The 15,603-nt window shown below is 42.9% G+C and overlaps 1 protein-coding gene across 4 annotated transcripts in view; it reads right to left on the bottom strand.

Annotated features, from left to right (window-relative positions):
- Nucleotides 1-3,857, bottom strand: part of FAM131B (family with sequence similarity 131 member B) — a 193,575-nt gene extending 189,718 nt beyond the window's left edge. For 3 of the 4 annotated variants that reach the window (XM_073553054.1, XM_073553055.1, XM_073553056.1), the window contains exon 1: nucleotides 3,022-3,857. In XM_073553054.1, the coding sequence (XP_073409155.1) occupies nucleotides 3,022-3,049 (28 nt within the window). In that variant the 5' untranslated portion in view covers nucleotides 3,050-3,857. The remainder of the gene's footprint in view (nucleotides 1-3,021) is intronic. The other variant, XM_073553057.1, reaches the window with a different exon arrangement.
- Nucleotides 3,858-15,603: the final 11,746 nt, after the last annotated feature.

The following is a 15,603-nucleotide window of genomic DNA, read 5'->3' as shown; positions in this document are numbered from 1 at the left end:
CCACATTGTGTTGCAATGTGTAGCCTCATGGTTTGGTGGGTTGCAGTGTGTAATCTCTTGGTTTGGTGTGTTGCAGTGTGTAATCTCTTGGTTTGGTGTGTTGCAGTGTGTAGTCTCATGTTCTGTTTGGTTGCAGTGTGTAGTCTCATGGCTTGGTGTGCTGCAGTGTGTAGTCTCATGGTTTGTGTGTTGCAGTGTGTAGTCTCATGGCTTGGTGGGTGGCAGTGTGTAATCTCTTGGTTTGGTGGGTGGCAGTGTGTAATCTCTTGGATTGGTGGGTTGCAGTGTGTAATCTCTTGGTTTGGTGTGTTGTAGTGTGTAGTCTCTTAGTTTGGTGTGTTGCAGTGTGTAGTCTCATGTTCTGTTTGGTTGCAGTGTGTAGTCCCATGGTTTGGTGTGTTGCAGTGTGTAGTCCCATGGTTTGGTGTGTTGCAGTGTGTAGTCCCATGGTTTGGTGTGTTGCAGTGTGTAGTCCCATGGTTTGGTGTGTTGCAGTGTGTAATCTCATGGTTTGGTGGGTTGTAGTGTGTAGTCTCTTAGTTTGGTGTGTTGCAGTGTGTAGTCTCATGTTCTGTTTGGTTGCAGTGTGTAGTCTCATGGTTAGGTGTGTTGCAGTGTGTAGTCCCATGGTTTGGTGGGTTGTAGTGTGTAATCTCATGGTTTGGTGGGTTGTAGTGTGTAGTCTCTTAGTTTGGTGTGTTGCAGTGTATAGTCCCATGGTTTGGTGTGTTGCAGTGTGTAGTCTCATGGTTTGGTGTGTTGTAGTGTGTAGTCTCTTAGTTTGGGGTGTTGCAGTGTGTAGTCTCATGTTCTGTTTGGTTGCAGTGTGTAGTCTCATGGTTTGGTGTGTTGCAGTGTGTAGTCCCATGGTTTGGTGTGTTGCAGTGTGTAGTCTCATGGTTTGGTGTGTAGCAGTGTGTAGTCTCATGGTTTGGTGGGTTGTAGTGTGTAGTCTCTTAGTTTGGTGTGTTGCAGTGAGTAGTCTCATGTTCCATTTGGTTGTAGTGTGTAGTCTCATGGTTTGGTGTGTTGCAGTGTGTAGTCTCACAGTTTGGTGTGTTGCAGTGTGTAGTCTCATGGTTTTGTGTGTTGCAGTTTGTAGTCTCATGGTTTGGTGGGTGGCAGTGTGTAATCTCTTGGTTTACTGGGTTGCAGTGTGTAGTCTCTTGGTTTGGTGTGTTGCAGTGTGTAGTCTCTTAGTTTGGTGTGTTGCAGTGTGTAGTCTCATGTTCTGTTTGGTTGCAGTGTGTAGTCTCATGGCTTGGTGTGCTGCAGTGTGTAGTCTCATGGTTTGGTGTGTTGCAGTGTGTAGTCTCATGGTTTGGTGTGTTGCAGTGTGTAGTCTCATGGTTTGGTGTGCTGCAGTGTGCAGTCTCATGGCTTGGTGTGTTGCAGTGTGTAGTCCCATGGTTTGGTGTGTTGCAGTGTGTAATCTCATGGTTTTGTGTGTTGCAGTGTGTAGTCTCATGGTTTGGTGGGTTGTAGTGTGTAGTCTCTTAGTTTGGTGTGTTGCAGTGTGTAGTCTCATGTTCCATTTGGTTGTAGTGTGTAGTCTCATGGTTTGGTGTGTAGCAGTGTGTAGTCTCATGGTTTGGTGGGTTGTAGTGTGTAGTCTCTTAGTTTGGTGTGTTGCAGTGAGTAGTCTCATGTTCCATTTGGTTGTAGTGTGTAGTCTCATGGTTTGGTGTGTTGCAGTGTGTAGTCTCACAGTTTGGTGTGTTGCAGTGTGTAGTCTCATGGTTTTGTGTGTTGCAGTTTGTAGTCTCATGGTTTGGTGGGTGGCAGTGTGTAATCTCTTGGTTTACTGGGTTGCAGTGTGTAGTCTCTTGGTTTGGTGTGTTGCAGTGTGTAGTCTCTTAGTTTGGTGTGTTGCAGTGTGTAGTCTCATGTTCTGTTTGGTTGCAGTGTGTAGTCTCATGGCTTGGTGTGCTGCAGTGTGTAGTCTCATGGTTTGGTGTGTTGCAGTGTGTAGTCTCATGGTTTGGTGTGTTGCAGTGTGTAGTCTCATGGTTTGGTGTGCTGCAGTGTGCAGTCTCATGGCTTGGTGTGTTGCAGTGTGTAGTCCCATGGTTTGGTGTGTTGCAGTGTGTAATCTCATGGTTTTGTGTGTTGCAGTGTGTAGTCTCATGGTTTGGTGGGTTGTAGTGTGTAGTCTCTTAGTTTGGTGTGTTGCAGTGTGTAGTCTCATGTTCCATTTGGTTGTAGTGTGTAGTCTCATGGTTTGGTGTTGCAGTGTGTAGTCTTATGGTTTGGTGTGTTGCAGTGTGTAGTCTCATGGCTTGGTTGGTGCAGTGTGTAGTCTCATGTTGCGGTTGTTTTGTAGTGTGTAGTCTCATGGTTTGGTGGTGCAGAGTGTAGTCTCATGGTTTGGTGGGTTGCAGTGTGTAGTCTCATGGTTTGGTGTGTTGCAATATGTAGTCTCGTGTTCTGGTTGTGTTGCAGTGTGTAGTCCTATGGTTTGGTGGGTTGCAGTGTGTGGTCTCATGGATTGGTTGGTGCAGTGTGTAGTCTCGTGTACAGGTTGTATTATAGTGTGTAGTGTGTAATCTCATGGTTTGGTGTTGCAGTGTGTAGTTTTATGGTTTGGTGGGTTGCAGTGTGTAGTCTCATGGCTTGGTTGGTGCAGTGTGTAGTCTCATGTTGCGGTTGTTTTGTAGTGTGTAGTCTCATGGTTTGGTGGTGCAGAGTGTAGTCTCATGGTTTGGTGGGTTGCAGTGTGTAGTCTCATGGTTTGGTGGGTTGCAGTATGTAGTCTCTGCTCCGGTTGTGTTGCAGTGTATAGTCTCTTGGTTTGGTGTGTTGCAGTGTGTAGTCTCGTGTGTTGCAGTGTGTAGTCTCTTGGTTTGGTGGGTTGCAGTGTGTCGTCTAATGGTTTGGCGTGTTGCAGTGTGCAGTCGCGTGTTCCAGTTGCGTTGCAGTGTGTAGTCGCGTGTGTTGCAGTGTCTCGTGGTCCAGTCTCCATGGTCTTCACCTTGCAGCCCCCTCCTCGTGTGCAGTGGGTCGCGTGGAGCAGCTTCTTACCTGCACTGTGAGATCCAATGCAGCCCATGCTGATCACTGTGTGGGATGGAGACTGTGGGGGTCGAGAGCTGAAGATTTGGGGCTGACAGGTAGACGCCACTTGGGGTGATGGATGGAGGACGGTAAAGGCTGGATGGAGGTAGAGAGGGGAGAGGAAAGGATCGGAGGATGGAGGAAGGGGCAGAGGAAAGGGGAAAGGATGGAGAAAGGGGGGAAAGAAGGAAAAAAAGAGGAGAGAGGGGGGGATGCACGGAGGAGGTTCCCCGTCACTGGGGTCTCGGATCTGGGATCATTCTGGGATGTCTCCGGACGTGACGAGCAGACACAGCCCTCTCTCCTGTCTCTCTCTTTCTCTCTCTCTCTCTCCTCCCCCTCTCTCTCGCTCCCTCTCTTTCTCAGGGATGCTCAGGGACCAGCAGCCCAGGGCGGGGGAGGAAGGATGAGACTCACAAACAGAAGGAGTGAGGATTGGCTGAGGGGGAGGAAACAGCTGGGAGAGACGAGCTGTCACATCCACGGGGCATGCAGTCTCTTTGGCACAATGCTGTCTATTTGGAGATCCCCAGCTGCCGCCTTGATGTCTCTTCTTATCCGGATGGATGGCGATGGTGTTCGAGCTGTCTCCGACTTGGTTCTGCGCAGATGTAGCAGAGCTGAGTTTTGCATTTGTCCATGTGCACTCACATAGTGACCGTGAAGAGCTGGAGCCTCAGACAGGGAGAAATGAGCCCTTCAGCTCTGCTACATCTGATTCTCTTGTGAGGGTGACCTGCATAGCAGCCTCCTGCCAGCGTCTCCTCCTCGGCTCTGAGGATGTGGAGCTGTGGTACAACCTGTGCATTGCTCCCACTCACTGCCGCTCCCTCCGCCCTCCACGCTCCCTGTCCGTCTGTCTCATTATGTTTTCTGGGCAGGTTTATCCAGCAACCATCAATTCTCAGCATCATAAAGGACAAGAGAAACGGGGAGGAGGCACCATGCCGCAGGTCACACCGTCTGGACCACTCATCCAAAGCCCCCCTGTGCCGGTAGTGGGCTCTAAACTTTGTGATAGTTGTGGCTTAACTTAAACTTCTGTCCTGTTCCGTTTATTATTAGGGTACATTATAGCGGTATTAATCGTGCACCGCGTGGCGCTGTCACCTGGTCACTATGTCACGGTCTTACCCGGGCACTATATACAGATGTTATTAGGACACTATAGAGAACTTTCAGGTGTCCGTTAAATGGAACTGTTAACTGGACCTGCCTTATACAAGTATTCACACCCTGTGAACTTTTCCACATTTTTTCACTTTACACCCACAAACTTAATTGGATTTTATGTGATACCAACACAAAGTAACAAGTATTAGTGAAATAAAACGGAAATTGTACATGAAATTCTAGATATGTCAAAAATATAAGTTTGAAATTTGTGAGGTGCATTTGTATTCACCCCCTGAGTCAATACTTTGGAGGACCACCTTTCTCTGCAGTTGCTGCTGCAGTCTTTTGGCGAAAGAAAAAAGTAGCACACACCAGCATAACTGCTATATGGGGGATATATCATAGTATAGGCAATATAGCAGCAAAATACCCATTAATACTCACAGTGCTGTGGACTGTAAAAAGACCAATTGTCAAACTGACATGAGAGGAGGGGGAAGATAAAAACTTCCAAACGACAATAAAGGTCAAAATATAAAATTGCTTTATTGGACACAGGGCAAGGGACAATACAGATTTAAAATAAAGAAAGCATAGCCTACTCGATTTAACAATGATAGCACATAAATACACTAAAAGTGACCATGTAATAAGTAATAAGTACGTCCTACATTACCTAATATGTGCAAGTGCACGCAGACAATAAGAGAGACCCGGTGCCCGCCCCGACGCGCGTTTCGGGAACCTTCGTTACTTATTACATGGTCACTTTTAGTGAATTTATGTGCTGTCATTGTTAAATCGAGTAGGCTATGCTTCTTTATTTTATGGAATGATGGTCACACTTTTCTGTCCTCACTATATGGGTTATATCGAAGCAGCATGTTGTGGACCACGGTGCTTTTGACCTCTTTGTGACAAGCTATCAGCTATTATTTTAAATCTTTATTGTCCCTTGCCCTGTGTCCAATAAAGCAATTGCAGTCTTTTGGCGCCTGTCTCTCCAGCTTTGCACATCTAGGGGTGACATTTTGCCCCGTCTTCTTTGCACACTCGCTCAGTGAGATTGGAAAGAGACGTCTGTGAACAGCAACACACATGTGGTCAAAATTGTTGGTAGCCCGTCTGGAAAAGGCAACCTTCAAACACGAGACAACGGGAGCAGTTTGCTCTTGAGGAGTGGGACAAAATACCTGTCGAGAGGAGCAGAAGTCTCACTGACAGTTACAGGAATCGTCTGATTGCAGTGATTGCCTCTAAAGGTTGTGCACCAAAATATTACGTTAAGGCTACCATGCTTTCTGTCCAGGCCGATTTCATGAGTTTTATTTTTTTTTAAATTCTGTGGAAGCATGGCTGAAAAGCAATGTCTGACTTTCATTGGTTCATTTTCATAGATTTTTGATTTATTATTACTTTTGTCAGATTCAATTTATTTCTGTCACCATTGTGGGTTGTTCTGTCATTAAATGAGGGGGACCAACAATTTTGACCACGTGTGTATTCAATACATTTTGTCAAAGATTCTCTGGGATTTCGGTCTGGATTGTGACTGGGCTGTTCACACACAAGAATATGATTTGATATAAACCCTCCATTGTAGCTCTGGCAGGATGTTGAGGGCCGTTGTCCTGCTGGAAGGTGTACTGTTATGATTGAGTCACCGTAGGAGGCAAAAACAGAAATGCTAGCTAAGTCCAGAAAACCAGAGAAGTTGGCAACTATCAGATTGCAGACCCCTGAACCTACCAACACAACTAGCAGTAGCCGTGGGGGGTTCCTACGATGACCTAGACCCCTTGATCACAGCCGGAGAGATACATAGGCCTAAAGAAGGAAAGGGGAAATCTAACTGCCCCAGAGCAGACCCCAAAGCAATAGGCAGCCCCCCACATATAATGACGGTGAAGCAAGATGAAAACACTTACACAGACAGAAAGACAGACTGAGCAAAGACGGGGCCCAAAAACTACCTAGATAGGAACGGATAGGAAGGCTGCTGTCTGCAATCTGCCAAAACCCTATCAGAGACAAAAGCCAACAAGCTGATATAAAAATGGCCCTGAAGCAACTAAGCTTCAAAAACTAAATCAGCACTCAGGTACTTTCAGAAGACAGAGCTAACGGAATACTGCACACTCCAGCAGGGAGTGGCAGAATCCAAACAGCAAGAAAAACAAAAACAAATCTTAAATGCAAAAAGGCAAAGCAGCAAACTTAGCTTTAGGAGAGCAGGAAACAGACTGGTGTCCAAGAGTCCACAGAGAAATCACCCGCAGGGCAGAAAGGGCGTAGGCTGCCTTATATCCAGTCAGTGACTCCACTCAGCCAATCATCTTCATTAGTCCCAGGTGCCTGATAATCAGGCTCACTACCTTCCTTTACTAGAATAGGGAGTTCACCAGGCCTCAGTGACGGAGGGGAAAATGAACTCACAACAGTGTACCTACGACCCAGTATCAAGTCTTTTGCAGCCTCTAACAGGTTTTCCTCCAGGATTGCCCTCTATTTAGCTCCATCCATCTTCCTATCAACACTATCCAGCTTCCCTGCCCCTGCTGAAAAAAATTCTCCACACAGCAGGATGGTGCCACCATGTGTGACGGTGGGGATGGTGTTATCAGGGTGATGTGCAGTGTTAGTTTTCCGCTAAACATGGCATTTTGAATTTATCCCAAAAAGTTCTCCTTTGGTTTCCTTTGACCAAAGCCTCTTATTCCACATGCTTGCTGTGTCCCCTACATGACTTTTTGCAAACTGCAAACAGGGTTTCTTATGGCTTGCTTTCAAAAATGTATTTCTTCTTGCTATTTTTCCATAAAAGCCAGACTAATAGTTGCCTTGTAGACATATTCTTCCCCCTGAGCTATGGATCTCTGCAGCTCCACAACAGTAACCATGGGCCTCTTAGCTGCTTCTCTCATTAGTGCTACATTTCTTGGGATATCAGGTTAGGTGGACAGTCGTGTCTTGGTAGGTTTCTAGTTGTGCCATACTCCTTCCATCTTTGGATGATGGATTGAACAGCGCTCCATGAGATGTTCAGAGCTTGGGCTATTTTCTATAACCTAACACTACTTTACTCTTCTCTACAACTTTATCCCTCACCTGTCTGGTGGGCTCCTTGGTTTTCATGATGCTCTGTGATCCCTATTGTTCTCAAACCGCTGAGGCCTTCACAGAACAGCTGTAGTTATACTGAGAATGAATTTCACACAAGTGGATGCCATGTACTAATTATGTGACGTCTGGAGAAAACTGGTCACTCAGGATTATATTTAGGGGCATCAGACTATTGGGGGCTGAGTACAAATGCACAGAACAATGTTCAGATTTCTATTTTTTAAATAATTAGAAAATATGGTAACATTTAATTTACATGTCACAAATACTTGTTACTTTGTGTTGGTGTAACAAGTCACCTAAAATTACATTACATTTTCACAAAATTCCAGGTACTAGATAAAGAACTAAATAAAAACAATGATTAAAAAATAATAGGCTTTACCAGTTTTTATGGAGGAAAATTATCCAATAACAGATGTCTGTGAGTAATAAAAGTATGTGAACATTTAGGATTAGCAGATAATTTGAAATTAGAGTCTGGTGTTTTCAATCGATGGGAAGATAATCAGGTGTGAGTGGGTGGCCTGTCATATTAAAAGAACAGGGATCTATTCAAGTCTGATTTGCACAACACACATTCATGGAATCATGACACGACCAAACGACATATCTGAGGACCTCAGAAGAAAAGTCATTGATCTTCAGCTGTAAAAGGTTGCAAAAAAAATCTCTGAAGAGTTTAGACACCACCAATCCATAGTCAGACAGATTGTGTTCAAGTGAAGGAAATAATAAGTCAAAATCATCCTCCCCATCAGTGGTCGACCATCAAAAATTATGGAGGGTCACAAAGAAACCTAAGGTAACTTCTAAGCAACTAAAGGCCTCTCTGACATTAGTTACTGTAAACGTTCATGAGTCCACCACTAGGATATACTTAACAACAATGGTGTGCATGGTAGGATTGTAAGAAGAAAGCCACTGCTCTCCAAAAAGAATAATGCTACTCATCTGCAGTTTGCTAAAAATCACCTGGATGAACGAGAACGCTGGCCTTTTGCTGCACCTGGGGCAGGACGACTGGATAATATTTGATGGAACAATGAATTCTGAATTGTATCAGCAAATTCTGAAGGAAAATGTCTGGACAACTGTCCATAAGTTACAAGAGAATGTGACTCCAAGAGGGCAGCACGGTGAGTATTTCATTTTTTTTTATATGTTTGTAGCATTATATATGGGGACCATCATATATGGAGCATCATATGTGGGGCCCATTATACACTGGAGCATCAAATAAAGGGCCCATCATATATGGAGCATTATGTATGGGGCCCATTATACAATGAAGCATCATATATGGGGCCCATTATACACTGGAGCATCATATATGGAGACTATCATACACTGGAGCATCATATATGGAGCATTATGTATGGGACCCATCATATATGGAGCCCATCATACACTGGAGCATCATATATGGGCTCATTATACACTGGAACATCATGTATGGTGCCTATAATACATTGGAACATCATATATGGGGCCTATCATACATTGGAGCATCATATATGGACCTATCACACACTGGAGCATCATATATGGGGCCCATTATACACTGGAGCATCATATATGGGGCCCGTCATACATTGGAGCATCACAATGCAGAGAGCGACGCTGAGGAGTCCAGAGCAGAGCAGCGGCTAGCTTATTCCACCAAGGAGGTGGAATAAGATTCTGCAGGTGAACAACTGGCTACGTCGATGGTACCGTCAGCAACGATTTGGATTTCTGGATCACGGAGTGAATTACCTTTATGATGGACTACTTGCTAGAGATGGGGTGCACCTTACGAAGACTGGAAAGCAGGTATTTGGAAGTCGCCTTGCTACACTCATCAGGAGAGCTTTAAACTAGAACAACATGGGAAGGGAAGCAAAAGACCAGAAAAAGCCATTCACCTGACAAATGCTATTGAGAACTCTGCTATTAGAAGTGGAAAGGAAGAACAAAGACAAAAGAATCTAATTAATAAAAATATTGGAGAAAGAGAAAACAATCACAAGCTAAAATGTTTCTATACTAATACACAAAGCATGGGCAACAAACAAGGAGAATTGGAACTACTAACACAGGAGAAGAAATATGATGTCATTGGAATCACTGAAACTTGGTGGGACAATACACATGATTGGAATACAAGGCTAGAAGGATACAACTTATTTGCAAGAAACAGACTTGATAAACGAGGAGGAGGTGTCGCATTGTATGTTAGAAAGGCGTATATCTGCACAGAGATCCAAGCTTCAGAGACTGGGAGTTCTGTGGAAACTGTTTGGGTAAGAATACAAGGACAGAACAATGGAAAGGACACCATTGTAGGCATTTACTACAGGCCACCTGTGCAAACTGAAGATATGGATGAACTCTTTATGCATCAAATGGCCAAGTTCTCCAAAAAATATGACATAGTTGTCATGTGAGATTTCAACTATCCAGACATTTGTTGGGAATCTCTCTCAAGCAAAACTAACAGGTCAAGGAAATTCTTATCCTCTCTTGCTGACAACTTTATCTTCCAAAAGGTACGGGAGAAAACAAGGGGAACTGCTACCTTGGATCTAATCCTTATAAACAGGGAGGAAATGATTGAGGAGGTAAAAGTGGCTGGGACCCTAGGAGGTAGCGACCATGTTATTTTAGAATTTTGGATAACTAGAGGAGGAAGACCTGTAAAGACTCAGACATCAAGGTTAGATTTCAGAAAGGCAGATTTTAAGGGATTCAGAAAGAGAATTGGAGGGATCCAATGGCTGGATATCCTTAAAGACAAAAATGTCCAGGAAGGATGGGAAATCTTGAAAAATGAAATTCTCAAAGCACAATTGTTAACAATTCTGAAAAGAGGGAAGAATAGGAAGCATTTAAGGAAGCCAGGATGGATGAACACAGAACTTAAGCACATGCTAAAAAGGAAGAAAAAAATGTTTATAAAATGGAAAGAGGGAGGCATATCTAAAGAAGAATATAATGCTGTCTGCAGAACCTGCAGGGCACAAATCAGATTATCTAAAGCTGACAATGAATTGAGGCTTGCAAGAGATGTCAAAAGCAATAATAAAGGATTTTGGGGATATGTCAAAAGTAAAAGAAAAGTCAAACATGCTATAGGATTTTTACAGGATGAAAATGATGAAATGGTAAGACAGGATGTTGAGAAGGCCAAACTTTTAAATTCCTATTTTGCATCTGTTTTCTCTCAGAAAGGAAATGTAACATCAACTGTTCTTCACTGTCCTGTTAAGGGAATAGAAGAATCCAGGATATCTATAAACAGAAAGATAGTGAGGAAACACTTAGCTAACCTAAATGAATTCAAGTCTCCAGGTCCAGATGAATTACACCCCAGAGTACTGAAGGAGATAGCAGAAGAAATTTTTGAACCCCTCTCCATAATCTTTGCAAATTCTTGGAGAACAGGAGAAGTCCCAGAAGACTGGACAAGAGCAAATGTTGATCCTATCTTCAAAAAGGGGAAGAAGTGGACCCAGGCAACTATATGCCGGTGAGTCTGACTTCTATACCAGGAAATATCTTTGAACAAATTATTAAACATGTATGTCAGTACTTGGATAAGAATGAAGTGATTAAACAGAGTCAGCATGGGTTTGTAACTAATAAGTCATGTCAGACTAACTTAATTTCCTTCTATGACGGAATCACTGATTGGGTGGATCAAGGAAATGCTGTAGATATAGTATATCTTGACTTCAGCAAAGCATTTGACAAAGTATCTCATACAATCCTTATTGAAAAAATGACTAGGTATGGAATGGACAAGGCAACTGTTAGGTGGATTCATAACTGGCTTAGTGATCGGACCCAAAGAGTGGTTGTAAATGGCTGCACATCCAGTTGGAAGAATGTCTCAAGTGGGGTACCACAGGGCTCTGTCCTGGGCCCTGTATTGTTCAACATCTTTATCAACGATTTAGATGAAGGAATTGAGGGTAAACTGATTAAATTTGCTGATGACACAAAGCTAGGAGGGATAGCTAATACTAGAGAAGAGAGAGAGAGGATTCAAAAAGATATAAATAAACTGGAGAAGTGGGCAGCAACTAACAGAATGGTTTTTAACAGGGAAAAATGCAAAGTACTACATCTGGGCAATAAAAATGAAAAGAGCATATACAAAATGGGGGGAATAGGCCTAAGCAACAGCACATGTGAAAAAGACTTGGGTATACTAATAGATCACAGACTGAATATGAGTCAACAGTGTGATGCAGCAGCAAAAAAGGCAAATGCAATTCTAGGATGTATTAACAGAAGCATACAGTTTAGATCACGTGAAGTCATTATTTCCCTCTACTCCTCTTTGGTCAGACCTCATCTGGAATATTGTGTCCAGTTTTGGGCACCACATTTTAAAAAAGACATCAACAAACTGGAGCAAGTTCAGAAAAGGGCAACCAGAATGGTGACCGGTCTGCAAACCCTGTCTTATGAGGAAAGGTTGCAGGATTTGGGATTGTTTAGTTTGCAAAAGAGAAGACTGAGAGGAGACTTAATAGCTGTCTACAAATATCTAAAGGGCTGTCAAATTGTAGAAGGATCAACTTTATTCTCGTTTGCACAAGGAAAGACTAGAAGCAATGGGATGAAACTGAATGGGAGGAGACACAGATTAGATATTAGAAAAATTTTTTTGACAGTTAGAGTGATCAATGAGTGGAACAAGCTGCCACGAGAAGTGGTGAGTTCTCCTTCAATGGAAGTCTTCAAACAGAGGCTGGACAGACATCTGACTGGGATGATTTAGCGAATCCTGCTTTGAGCAGGGGATTGGACCAGATGGCCCAGGAGGTCCCTTCCAGCTCTACAATTCTATGATTCTATGAAAGGTGAGTATTTCATTTTTTTATATGTTTGTAGCATTATATATGGGGACCATCATATATGGAGCATCATATGTGGGGCCCATTATACACTGGAGCATCAAATAAAGGGCCCATCATATATGGAGCATTATGTATGGGGCCCATTATACAATGAAGCATCATATATGGGTCCCATTATACACTGGAGCATCATATATGGGGTCCATTATATACTGGAACATCATATATGGGCCCATCATACACTGGAGCATCATATATGAGGTCCATCATACACTGAAGCATTATATGGGGAGCCCATCATATACTGTATTGAACATTATATGGGATCCATTATGTATGGAGCAATATATGGGGCTCATTATTCTTTATGGAGCATTATATGAGGCCCATTATATAGTATGGAGCAATATATGGGGCTCATTATACTGTATGGAGCAATATAGGGGGCCTGTTATTCTGTATTGAGCAATATATGTGGCTCATTATACTGTATGGAACATTATATAGGGTCCATTTTTCTGTTTGGAGCATTATATGGGGCCCATTATTTTGTATGGAGCACTATATGGTGCCCATAATACTGTATGGCGCAATATATAGTGCTCATTATACTGTATGGAGCACTATGTGGTGCTCATAATACTGTATAGAGCAATATATGGGGTCCATTATTCTGTATGGAGCAATATATGGGGCTCATTATTCTGTGTGGAGCACTATGTGGTGCCCATAATGCTGTATGGAGGAATATGTGGGGCTTATTATACTGTAAGAAGACTTAGGGGAGACCTAATATATATATGTACAAGTATATCAGAGGGCAATACAGAGATCTCTCCAATGAACTGTTTGTACCAAGGACTGTGACAAGAACAAGGGGGCATTCTCTTTGTTTGGAAGAAAGAAAATTTCTGCACCAGCATAGAAGAGGGTTCTTCACGGTAAGAGCAGTGAGGCTCTGGAATTCTCTTCCTGAGGAAGTGGTGATGGCCAACTCACTGAATTTAAGAAAGGAATGGATGCTTTTCTTGTGAGTAACAGTATAGAAAGTTATGAATAACAGAATATTATAGGTAGATGGTTGACTCAGCTTAGGGGAAGGAATTTTTTTCCCTATGGAGAAAATTGGCTTCTACTCTGTGGGTTTTTTGCCTTCCCCAGGATCAACAATGCAGAACAGCTGCACTAAAAATAGGCTGAACTAGATGGACATAAGGTCTTCCTTCAGCCTTCAAAACTATGTTACTGTGTTACTATGTGGTGCCCATAATACTGTATGGAACAATATATGGGGCCCATTATTCTGTATGTTGCATTATATGGGGTCTATTATTCTGTATGGAACAATATATGTGGCCAATAATACTGTATGGAACACTATATTGGGCCCATTATTCTGTAAGGTGCAATATATGGGTCCATTATTCTGTATGGAGCATTATATGGGGTCCATTATACTGTATGGAGCAATGATTGGGGCTCATTATTCTATATGGAGCATTATATGGGATCCATTATACTGTATGGAGCAATGAATGGGGCTCATTATACTGTATGGAGCAATGTATGGGGTCCATTATTCCGTATGGAGCAATATATGGGGCCCGTTATTATGTATGGACTAATATATGGGTCCATTATTCTGTATGGAGCATTATATGAGGACCATTATACTGTATGGATCAATGTTTGGGGCTCATTATTCTTTATGGAACATTATATGGGCTCATTATACTGTTGGAGCATTATATGGGGTCCATTATTCTGTATGAAGCACTATGTGGTGCCCACAGTACTGTATGGAGGACTATGTGGTGCCCATAATACTGTATGGAGGACTATGTGGTGCCCATAATACTGTATGGAGGACTATATGGTGCCCATAATACTGTATGGAGGACTATGTGGTGCCCATAATACTGTATGGTGCAATATATGGGGCTCATTATTCTGTATGGAGCACTATGTGGTGCCTATAATACTGTATGGAGCAATATATGTGGCCCATTATTCTGTATGGAGCATTATATGGGGTCCATTATTCTGCATGGAGCAATACATGGGCCCATTATTCAGTATGGAGCATTATATGGGGCTCATTATTCTGTATGGAGCATTATATGGGGCTTATTATTATTTATGGAGCCATATATGGGGTCCATTATTCTGTATGGAGGACTATACTGTACCGTTTCTGAGCTATTGTAGAGTTTACAATAGATATCACTCATGTAATGTAAGAAGTGAAATCTTCAACAATGTGCTATACCTATATTTCTCTGCTGTATCTGTGCATTATGAATTGTGGTATGTGTTAAAGGGGCCACTGAGACTCTTTCACTGGGGTCCCATGAAGACCTGGAGCCGACCCTGATCAGAACAGATGTGAAGATTTTTTGTAGGGAGAAATAGGCTAAAATTCCCCCAAGCCAAAGTGCACAACTAATCAACAATCACCGGAATCGATTATATACAGTTATTGCTGCACACGGAAGTCACACCAGATACTGAAAACAAAGGTTCACTTACTTTTGCCACTCACAGACGTGTGATAACGAATCACTTTCTTCATTTTAAAAAATGATAAGACATAATATTTTTTTACTCATTTGTTTAATTCAGGTCTTTATCTACTTTTAGGACTCATGTGAAAATTTTATGAAGAATTTATGTATTATTTATGCAGAAATATGGAGACTTTTGTAGGGTTCACTGAAAGCAGCACCTGAGAACTATTATCTGGAGGCTATGGAAGACTGATAGGACACGTTCACACGGTCAGGATGTCACATTAGTATTTGTAAGCCAAAATAAGGAATGGAAGAATCAGAAGACAAGCCTCATAGAGACTCGTCACCACTGCTGTATTATTCATCCACTCTTGGTTTTGGCTTATAAATAACTGATGTAAAATACTGACCGAATACCGAGCGTGTGAACGTGGCCTTACATGGAATCTACAGAGCGCTGTTATTTGGACATTGTATAGAAATGTTATAAATCCAGGCAGATTGTTATCCATCATGTAATGCCGTCACGAGGCGTCTGATCGGCTAAAAAATTACTTAGCAGCAGGACATCGACCCCCAACATCCAACCAATGTCATTAAGAACGAGGAGTCCTGGGGGTGATGATCCGGCTCCAGATCCCTGATCTCACATCATCCAGTCTGTCTGGGATCCATGAAGAGACGGAAGGATCCGCACAAGCCTCATACACAGAAGATCTGGGGTCAGGTCTCCAAGATGTTTGGAACAACCTCCTGCCGAGATCCTCCATCCAGTCACCAGATACTGATGATGGAGGTGACAGGCGGTCACCAGATACTGATGATAGAGGTGACGGACGGTCACCAGATACTGATGATGGAGGTAACAGGCGGTCACCAGATACTGATGATGGAGGTAACAGGCGGTCACCAGATACTGATGATGGAGGTGACGGACGGTCACCAGATAC

This window comes from Dendrobates tinctorius, unplaced genomic scaffold (assembly GCF_039654945.1).
Source record: "Dendrobates tinctorius isolate UK_male_01 unplaced genomic scaffold, ASM3965494v1 ptg000196l, whole genome shotgun sequence".
In the NCBI taxonomy this organism is placed as follows: Eukaryota; Metazoa; Chordata; class Amphibia; order Anura; family Dendrobatidae; genus Dendrobates; species Dendrobates tinctorius.
This window is presented reverse-complemented; position numbering and strand designations above follow the sequence as displayed.